This window comes from Zerene cesonia, chromosome 25, assembly GCF_012273895.1.
Source record: "Zerene cesonia ecotype Mississippi chromosome 25, Zerene_cesonia_1.1, whole genome shotgun sequence".
Taxonomy (NCBI): Eukaryota; Metazoa; Arthropoda; class Insecta; order Lepidoptera; family Pieridae; genus Zerene; species Zerene cesonia.
Genome location: NC_052126.1, coordinates 1084644 through 1095308, shown reverse-complemented (window position 1 = coordinate 1095308; position 10665 = coordinate 1084644). Strand labels below are relative to the sequence as shown.

Genomic DNA, 10665 nt, shown 5'->3' with positions numbered 1-10665 from the left:
TGAGCGTAAAGAACAAATATACTACAATCCATAAAAACTCCCGCGAGAAATTTTGGGAGTTCTTTAGCAAGAAGTAAAAGTTTACACTATAGTTATACGTAGTTCGTAGTTGTATATAAAAATAAATAAGAAATTTGAAAAGGATAAACAGACAATTTATCTTTAGTTTTAAGAGGAAAAATTCCACATTCACTTTGAGATCAGTCTTTTAGCAATAGAAAACATTAACATACATTCTATATATTACTAGTTGACCCGGCAAAGCGCTGTCCTGCCTTACTCTTATCATTTAGGGGTATAAAAAATGGATGTTGACAGATTCTCACTCCTACCCAATATGTGCACAAAATTTCAGCCATTTTGGAGGAGAATGGGGACGCGCATTGTGACACGATAATTGCAATATAATATTGAGTTAAAGCAGTTATCCTAACAACGTACAATTACGTTTAATAGAAAATCTTATTTTTAGTCTGTGGAACTTTGCACCTACTGTTGCCGAACTACGTTTCCGGCGTTTTCGGAACCCGAATTTCTAGTCCAGAATTTCCCGCGATTATTTTGCATTGTTCTTAAATCTTGTCAGTGTCAAAATTATTTATTCATTATTTATTGCCAAATGCCAATTAAATTACACGGATCAAGTTTCTGCTTTTTCTGAGGCACATAGGCAGATTAGTATTATTGGTATATATGTACTACCCGTATACTACTCTTTGCTAAATGCTAAGTACTCTTTGACAGACAGTCAAAAATAGTGTGTTAGCTTGTACGTTAAAATTGATTTTTAATTTACTTGTGTTGAGACAATTTCATGTCGTTACTTGAAGACGTATTTCTCCAGGATGAGGCTAACGAAGCTCAGGAATTAGAAAGGGTTATAGAAGGTGGTGATTATGACGAAAGACTTCCTTTAGACAGTGATGACAATAGTGAAAAGGAAGATGAAGCAGGTAAATCATAGTAACGTAATAGTACGCTAATTATATAGTGAAATCTGTGCCTTAACTATATAAACTGTTAAAATTTAAAATTGTAGCATGTTTTTAAGGATTAATTAAATAGTAAGAGATACCACAGTTATAAACATTAGCAAAAAATAAATAATTTTTTTCTCACAAACTTGTTTAATATTTCAGAGGAAGATAAAAGACGTGTAGATCCTACATCCAATAAAAGTAAGCGGATAGTAAAGAATCCTCGTTTCATATTAAATCCAGCACGTCTGACAGGGCCCAGAGGAATACAAGTTATTCCAGAGCATTTCAAAGATTTTAAGTTTAAAGGTAAATTTATTGTTATTTATTGCTCAACCAGAGCCATTAAAATAATTATGTTATTTATACCCCAAGCTATATTTAAGTACAAAAGTATGAAAAACTTAAAATTTAGACATCTAAATCGTTACAAACTAATTGTGATGTCTATGTTATCCATTTTCAGGTAAAGGGCATGAAAAAGAAGATTTGGATCTGGTACTTAAAAAACTAGAACACTGGGCTTACAGATTGTATCCAAAATTCAAATTTGAAGACTGCTTGAAGAAAATAGAAGTGTTGGGGAAGAAAAGGCCTGTTATGGTGAGTACTGGTGGAGATAAATAAAAAAAATGTAATTACCTTAATCATTGAAAATAGGAAAATAATGTAAAAATATACATTATTTTTATTAGTACACTAAGAATTATAATCAAATATGCAATTTATTAATTATTTAAAACCCTTAATATTGTTATTATTAGTATATATTATGATGATAAAATAAACACAATTAATTATTATAATAATTCTCAGGTACACCTTCAAAAAATAAGATCAGATCAGTTCATATCAGAAGAAACAGTAGTACAAAAAGATTCAAGTGATGATGAAGCCCCACAACAAGAGGAAGATGAATTTGACAAATTGCTCCAACAACAGATAGATTTAGCTAGGGCCACCCCTGCGCCAGGTTCTGTGAAAAAGAACATGGTTAATAGCAGAATAGAAGATAGGTAAGCTGTTTTGCATTTTTCCCATTTTCTAAAATCCCATCAAATTAACCTACAAATAATCTTCAAGAAGCAGAATAATATCAGCATAATTAATACATGAACCCAATTTTACATAATTTTTTTGGACCAAGAAAGTGGTCAGAAGAAATATAAGAAGTAACCTGAAATAATAATGATATTTCATGGTATATGAACTATTTATAATGTTACCTTTATATTAACATTATTCATGCTTGTGTATCAAATGTGAAATGTTCATTGTTAAAAACAATGTAAACCATGCGTCATTCTACATCTGTATTAGGATATGTATATTTATATAATTTTAGTGCAATTTTAAATAAACCTTAATAGTTATTAATACCAGGAAACCTTAATTAATTGAACTTCAAATTAAATTATGGATATTTACAAAATAGTGTTAACTTATTCACATTTACTTTTACTAAAAAATTAATATTCATTTCATTACAGATCATTATCAATGCCAAAAGCAACTTCCTCTCCTTCTATCAGCGAGGAACAAAGAGAAAGAATGCTCAGAAATAGAAGATTGGCAGAGGAGAGAAGACTAGCCAAACTAAAAACTAATAATTCTGATGTTACTCCCAATATTGAAGGGGATGACGATTTAATAGCAAAGAAACATACAAAAGCCAATGTTATTGATAGTTCTGATGAAGAAAGTGAGAATGTATCAGTTTGTGTACATCAAGAAGTCAGAAGTAAAAATAATAGAAATGAAGTAAATACTGACATGGACACATTTGACAATCTTCGTCACAATAGTGATGAAGAAATTACAAAATTAGATGAAAATGGCGCAGCGAACAATGAAGTAGCAGAAAATAATAATAAAACAGATAAAAGCAAAGATCAAAAACAAGTACAAGAAGGTGCTGCAGAGGAATCAAAGGAAAAGGATAATATAGATGCAATAGATGAAGACACAAATGATGCATCTGATACTGATAATGTGACAGACAATCAAGAAAATATAGTTTTAGAAAACAGTATTCTTCAAAGCACTATTCAGGGACTAGTGGAAAATGATAATAACATAAATCTAGAAAGGGATTTGATTAATCAAGATTTTGTTGAAGACGAGATATCAAGGGTAACAGATAACGCAGATGTAAATGTAGACAGTAATCAGAAAAATAATAATAAGGAATGTGAGAATGTTATGGATGTTGATTTTAGTGAGGAGTTTTGATGATAAATAAAGTATTTTGACTTTGTGTTACATGTTTGTTTTATCTGGAACCCCTTTTTTAGACTATAAAATGTTATTAACGCCACATGTACACACCGCATAGTTAAATTTTATGCTAAATAATAATCGAAATACTAGCTTTCCTTTGATTAGTTTAAATTCTACATTTATAATATTTATTTACTCTTCAGCGTTATAAGTATAGATATGAAGAATTAATGCATTTTAAATACTGCCTACCCTGCGGTCTCATCCTAGTATTAGGTTAGTAGTTATAGAAACTTGAATTATTCAAATACTATTGTTCGTCCTCAAAGAAATTATTAACAATAATCTCTACATAAAAGGCACCGAAGTCTCTGGGAGGCACTTTGCCTGGTACATATCAAAGGTAATTTAATGAAATAAAACACGGTCAAAATATTTCGAAAATTTATTACGTTATCCCAAACAAAAATATCTTATCACAGTACATATCGGTTTTATAATAGCATGCTTGAACGTTAAATATCTTACTCTAGAAATGCAGATGATCTTTGTATGACGTAGAATCGTGATAAATAGTTTAAAAAATGACTTTTGATTTTGAAAAAAGAAATACAGTATACGAAATAGCAATCATCACACCAATTAACTAATTTACATACAGTTTAAAATGAGACCAATTTAAATTGGATGCTATAAATTATAATATCTATGATACCAATTATTCGTAGTTCTCTATAAAAAAGATATATTAATCTTTGCTAATGTTACTTAAAGTATTTTATATATTTTTTTTCTATTAATTAAAGCAAAAAAGAAATCAATCACATTCCATTGTTTATATGACACAAGAGCGAGTATGTAATTGACTTTTGATGATATAGCCCAAGTTAAACGCATTCACGTATCATTTCTGATACATTTTAAGTAGATATTCATAAATACTGTCAGATGGATTGCCTTCACAATTTTGTACACTGTCAGATTGGAGATTTCTTCAAAATCTATTCGGGTATCAGAATATTTTCATATTTGTTATCCAAAATAAAAAACGACGAAACAAATGAGTGTTCTCTGTTATCTGAGTTATAGTAATTAAACACGAATGTTATTTTTTATGGATAAAAACTAAAGTGCAGCTCGTGTCACTCGTACAAAATAATAGCACTCACATTACCGACTCATAGGTAACGATACACTTAAATATTAAGGTATTTTTAGATCTATTAAAAAGTTCTGCACTTCAGCTGGCACCCGTAAAACCCATATTATTACATACTATATACTTGTCAGTAATTAAAAGTGTATTTTAATATTTAAAATAACATTTATGGGAACTAGCATATAAGCTTCCGATTTAAAATCTACATTAATCAGTGTAAACTTTTACAAATTCCACTTTAAGTTTTTTACCTTTATGTGGTAGTACGAATGAGCCCCAAACAATTTTATATTTTTATTTAGTATATAAGTATTCCATAATTACCCTAAAATATACATTTCCGACTCTAAAGTTTTTTGGACTCTATACTAAAACTAGAAACATTATTTACAATTAATATTTGGTTTAAGATTTACATTAAAATTTATCCAAAAATCGTTACAAGCGATACATTAAAACAATATTAACATTCACAAAGTTAACAACTCGCGCTTAATTTAATTTAGTGTAACAAAACCAACATCGGAAAATCCCAAACCAAAATTAACAATGTAGATATAACCTTAAATAGCTTCTATAATATCACTGGTGCTAGGCAAATAATTTTAAAACATTCCTATTAAACTACTGTAACATCATAGTAATTGTTTGATGGAATATAGTCATTATTATTATAATATTTCCATAGACTGTGGTGTATTTTGAAAGTGGAACATTTTTTTCATATAATATCCCGTTAAGTCCTCATACGAGATTAATACCTAAATCTACACAAATAAGATTCAAGTTTGTTTGACTGATTTCTTTCACTTTCTTTTTTCTATACCAACCACCTAACAAAATTTGAATAAAGAATAAATCACATAAAAGGAAAGATTTGTATGAAAGTATGTTTGTAATGTAATTACACAAAAACTGGTCTGATATCAAAAATTCTTTCACCATCAGAAAGCTGCAACTTCACTGAGTGACATAGTCTATATGTACCACGGTCGAAGCCGGGGCAAACAGCTAGTAAATAATATTTTGATTTATAAAAAGTTAAACTATGACGTCACAATAGCAGCAATAAATGACACGTAATTCTTTAACGTTTAATTAGCTTCTGGTATGAGAGAAGCAAAAAACGAGGTGAATATCGTCCAAGTGACGGCCAATAGTGACTGATCGTCTTCTGGGGGGTCTTGAGGGGTTTCTTGGGGCGTTGTTGGGGTCGCCTGAGGGTTTTCCTGGGGTTGAGGGGGTCGGTTAGGTTGTGCTCTGTTCTGTGCGCGGTTCCTCTCGTTTTGGGGTGCATTTGGGTTCACCAGTAGCTCGCGGAAGAAGCCAATTTGGTGCCTGTGAATATAATATATTAAAGAGGTGTTAATGTAGAAATATAATGCGCAGATATTTGATCAGCAGTTAGTTTGTCGTGAAATAGCTTTATTGCAATATAGAACATATTTGTTACGTTTAAAAAAAGCTGTAAATGCAATTGCAGGGTGTAAATTATTTCTGTGGATTAGGATCGCTTATCATCAAATATTTATAAATACTTTCACCGTGAAATTACAGTTGTTCGTGTTTACATATATAACCTATACCTAAAATGAGTAAAAGATAAAAAAAATGCAGTTCACTCACAAATATCCCGCGGCCACAACGATTACGACGAGCAGCAGCCTCGCCGGGCTGCCGTACAGGTACAGCAGCGAGACCAGCACGGCCATCCGCGACGCCGCGTACAAGTGGTCCAACCAATCGCGGCCCTCCTCCTCGACGCGCGCCACCGGCCGTGGCGGCTGCGGCGGCGCGGCCGGCTGCGGGGGCGCCGCGTGCGCCTGCCATCTGGAACGTTCGAGAACGTCGTCAGCGGAACGTTCTAGAAGCTTCTAGATGGTCGGTGTCAGTTTGAAGTATATCGGAATGTTGTTTGATTTTTGTACAATAGAATGTTATAGAACATTCGCTGATATTATATATTAGTAAATATTTGATTCAACTGAGAATATATTAATTCAAAGTATTAATTAAAAATCAAAGTATTAATATTACAAGTATTAATATTACAAGTATTAATTCAAACGAATTAATAATCTTAGCTAACAAATAACGTTTGTACTTAAATTTGAAATTATAAGAGTTATGCAAAAAATGTAGGGAAAAATGGATTTGAAAAAACTGTAGAAACCAGTTAAAAATTGAGTACTCTATAAAAGTAGAGTACTCTATAAAAATAACTTGATTTTTGAAATAACTTCAATGGAGTGTAACATATTGAGTAAATAAAGACGAAATAACTTACAAATTCGCATACTGCTGCATATACTGCAAGTACGCTTGCTGCATTGGCAAGTATCGTTCATTGAAATTATAATTCGGGTACGGGGGGACCCTGCCGTAATTATTCACGAACGAACTCAAATAGTTCTGCATTTCAACCGTGTGATTCTGGTCATTTTGCCGCATCTCCGGACGAGCGGCTTCCGCCTGTCTCTGTTCTGGCACGTTCCTATTGCGCAGACCCTCTGTTTTCGGTTCTGGTACGTCCATTTTGTTCTTGGGAGTACAGACTAGATGCATAGTGTGCGGGATGGGACAGTCATAGCTCCTGAGCACGTCCTTTAGCACTGAATTGTCGTCTAACAACTGGCCAGAGTAGATTATTTTCTGTTCATCTGTTTTCTGAAACAAATGAATGGGAAGTTTTTTCAATACGATGTTAACTGTAGAGCTTTGCATACATAATTATTTTGTAGATTGATTGGTAGATGAAATATTTTCACAACGTGAACGTGTGTATACATATATAATTAAAAATGTTGTCAATAATGCCATGATACATAAATTTATTTATTTATTTTGAAGAGTGTTTTATCATGCGGAATTCTCGTAAGTTGTAGTCTAATAACAGTTCGATTAGTGTGTTATAGGTACCAACATTTAAAATCCTATCCTACTAATCCTACTACTACTAATATGATAAATGCGAAAGTTTGTAAGGATGTGTGTGTGTTTGTTGCTCTTTCATGCAAAAGCTGCTGAACCGATTGCAATGAAATTTAGTACGTAAACAGTTGGACAACTGGAATAACATATAGGCAACTTTTTATCCCGATATTCCTACGAGATTCGGAGTTAGGCGGGTGAAATCGCGGGGCGCGGCTAGGGCTATTAATTATTCTTTTTGGCTCATATTATTATAGGTACAATGCTAACATAAATTGCTTAAGTAATTGCAGAATCAGCATAATAAATGTTCCAATTTCTTTTACTTATATAAATACAACAATACATTTTAATTATTCATTGAAATATACACCTGAGTATATATAGATAATACAATGGATAGATATAACACAAACACCAAGATGCGTGATGAGTGAATCAATACTGCCATGAAGTTGGACAGATTATATTCAAAGTATGTTTCTTATTCTGTGTTTTTGTGAGAAATGTGTTTAGAAATTAAAAAGAAATGTGTTATTTATATATACTTCCCATAATATAAAGTATTGAATCCATTCATGGATGATGACGAACTTTGTCAGGGAGAATTGTAGATTGATCCTTAAAGGGATTTAGACAATGATGTACCAAATAAAGCAGTATTCTAAAATGGCATCGGCTATTTATAAGACATGCCCTTACGTTTACACGCATTAAACATATTTCTCAGTCGCGCACCTATACGAATCGGGCAATTACCTGACTATCGCGTTACCATTTTGAGCTCTCATAGTATGAACTATGTACAGAAGACCGACCGCCGCAGGACCTATAGGCTTTGAAGACTCTCTAAATCAAAACAGCAAATTACTTAATTAATTATTATCTAAAACGATCAGAAATTTCATAATTAACGGATGTTGCATAAAAATATGAAGTCTTGTATCACATATAAAATCGTAATATGAAAGAATTTTTGAAATAAATTCCATACTTCCTGAGATTACCGCGTTCAAACAAACAAACAAACTTAAGTTTTATATTATTAGCACGATATTACTACTTACTATAGTAAGATAGTAAATTACAAAATATAGCAGGTACATTAATTTTTATTCAAACTGTGAAATACGATAAGATTTCATTGCATTTAATTAATTAACGTTACGTAACATTTGATAAAGGAACAAAACTGCAAAGTGCCAATTAAAGAAGGAAAACATTGTGTATTGAATATTAAATTCTGATAAAACAATTCGCAATTTTATGATTTGGACTCTATTAGAATATAGAAAATACAGTCTAAATTCCCTCCACAAATCTTTATTACCAATTTAAAATCAAGATTATCATAATGGCAAAAGCTCTACTATCAAATTACACATGACAGTGGCTTTTGTTTAAACGATGTAAAATATTTCAAAAATAAAATTTCATTGGTTTCTATTTTTCATAAAGAATCACATATGTTTAAAAAATATATATATGAAAAAAACAATACTAATGAAACAATTATTATGTTTACAATATTTTAACAACTTATCAGTTAATTTTTATGCAAATGTATAAAATTTTATGATAATGGAAGGTTATTAAAAAACAGTAAATTCTGTTGGTATTTTATCTTTAATGCATAATAATGTTTCATGTATAAATTAGCGATAGTTACGATACATTAGCAAATATTTTTTTGTGCTACAATATAAATATATATCTTATCTTGCTTATTAGTGATTATTGATTTTAATCTGATCAAAAAATAATTTTACTAATTAATATTTTGTATGTTATAACTATTATTCAAGCAGTTATTCTCCCACAATTTCCTGTGGTTAGAGTGTTATTTCTTTTAATGAAAACACTGATATAACAACCTCAACACAACAGGAAAAAAGGTACCTCATGGAGGCATTGCAGTATAAAGTAAGGTTTTTTCAAAAGTAAATTTCTGTCAATCAGCGTAAATTGCATCTGACTTACACCATATTATTCATCATAATTTATTCATAATTAATTGAGCTTGACTTTACAAGACAGTTCTTGGAAAGCTCAGCAGCTTTAAGATAAACAAAACACAAATATATATTTAATTTTAAGCTTTATAGCATTGAAATGCTTTTAAATGAGAAATTTTTCTCACAAATATATATTACAAATGCTAGACCTGCTTGTCTACCAGAGTAATTACAGGAGAAAAATTTATGACACATTCAAGTTTAAATGTGTAATCAATTTAGCTCTATTTATTTTTTACACACCCATAACAAAACAATGTTTGATAAAAATGTAAATTTGAAAATGTAATTTGGCAATGATTTTGCATGAGAATGTTATTTTAAATTGTTTTGTACTTTGTCCTTTTATTATTACATTGAATTTATAATGATAAATAATAAATAATAAATTCAAGTTGACTAATTAATGATACCATACATTTAGTTTATTTTTGGATTGTAGTACAGGAATTTTTTATTAAAATTAATTATTTTCACCAATGTACCACCAATCACCAATACTGAATATTTTTTGGCCTATTATACGAAGCATAATACCTATCATACGGAGGAAAATAATAGAAAAATTAAATAATTACTCACCGGTTTACTTGGATAAACTTCCGATAGGTGACCTTTTAGCTGCCTCACAGTCCAGGATGTCTGGCATTCGATATTTTGATCCTCAATTTGCTGGTTAGGAGCCTTCACAATCAATGTCACGTTATCTGGTATCATTTTTGAAGCACGCAATTGTTGGGATCGTTAGATAATTCAATAGGTAGTACTATATAATCACACTTATTTTTTTTCAACACAAAAAATATGAAGGATACGTATGACGCAATATCTATTATAAGCAATGGAATAAGTTGCACAGGTGTAGCAGTGTCTCAAAAATGGTCTTTCTCAATCCACGATGAAACAGTAATTCGATTAGAAGTAAATAAATATTGCCGATGATAATCACTGTAGAGGCCCCCTGTACTTGTCAATTTGCTCTACAATTATCTGTCTTATTGTGATTGGCCAAGCCTTGTAGACACAAACAACAGAAAGATAAGAAAAGGCAATGTTCCAGTGTTTTTTAAATTACGGGAACAATTTCCATGTAAACCATTCTAACCACATCAATTTTTTTTTTAAGCAGATTTTACTTCATGTAATTATTCAAACATAATAAACAAATTTAACTAATATGATACAACGATTAGACGTAAGGTCTTTGATTTTCTGAATGAACGGTTTCTCTATGGTTTAGAGATGATTTTTTTGTTGGTGTTGCATGTTTTTAAAAGTTTACCAACTTAGTATCTTCTTGTGTTTGGTTTCACGCGAGTATTATACATTTAGAAATTAAAAACTTTTCAACGGATTTTAAACG

General features: G+C 31.0%; 2 protein-coding genes across 2 annotated transcripts; one reads left to right on the top strand and one right to left on the bottom strand.

Moving 5' to 3' along the window:
* The first annotated feature begins 390 nt into the window (after positions 1–390).
* Positions 391–3239, top strand: LOC119836771 (TIMELESS-interacting protein). The gene is made up of 5 exons (XM_038362229.1): positions 391–953; positions 1140–1286; positions 1444–1580; positions 1794–1993; positions 2468–3239. Exons 1-5 carry the CDS (start codon positions 815–817, stop codon positions 3207–3209), a joined length of 1365 nt encoding a protein of 454 aa, XP_038218157.1. The 5' UTR covers positions 391–814; the 3' UTR covers positions 3210–3239.
* A 390-nt stretch (positions 3240–3629) lies between these two features.
* On the bottom strand, positions 3630–10465 carry LOC119836778 (homocysteine-responsive endoplasmic reticulum-resident ubiquitin-like domain member 2 protein). Its single transcript, XM_038362242.1, has 4 exons — positions 9885–10465; positions 6644–7023; positions 5983–6186; positions 3630–5694 (listed from the first exon to the last, which is right to left on the bottom strand). The coding sequence occupies exons 1-4, from the start codon at positions 10017–10019 to the stop codon at positions 5451–5453; spliced, it is 963 nt and encodes a 320-aa protein (XP_038218170.1). The 5' UTR covers positions 10020–10465; the 3' UTR covers positions 3630–5450.
* Between the last annotated feature and the right edge of the window lie 200 nt (positions 10466–10665).

Excerpts from the sequence above, each read along its gene's own strand:
- LOC119836771 (XM_038362229.1), top strand. The coding sequence starts at position 815 with ATGTCGTTACTTGAAGACGTATTTCTCCAGGATGAGGCTAACGAAGCT. Across the intron at positions 954-1,139 it reads TGAAAAGGAAGATGAAGCAG|AGGAAGATAAAAGACGTGTA; the intron begins GTAAATCATAGT and ends TTAATATTTCAG. Across the intron at positions 1,994-2,467 it reads AATAGCAGAATAGAAGATAG|ATCATTATCAATGCCAAAAG; the intron begins GTAAGCTGTTTT and ends ATTTCATTACAG.
- LOC119836778 (XM_038362242.1), bottom strand. The coding sequence starts at position 10,019 with ATGATACCAGATAACGTGACATTGATTGTGAAGGCTCCTAACCAGCAA. Across the intron at positions 7,024-9,884 it reads AAGTTTATCCAAGTAAACCG|AAAACAGATGAACAGAAAAT; the intron begins GTGAGTAATTAT and ends CATTTGTTTCAG. Across the intron at positions 6,187-6,643 it reads ATGCAGCAGTATGCGAATTT|ATGGCAGGCGCACGCGGCGC; the intron begins GTAAGTTATTTC and ends CGAACGTTCCAG.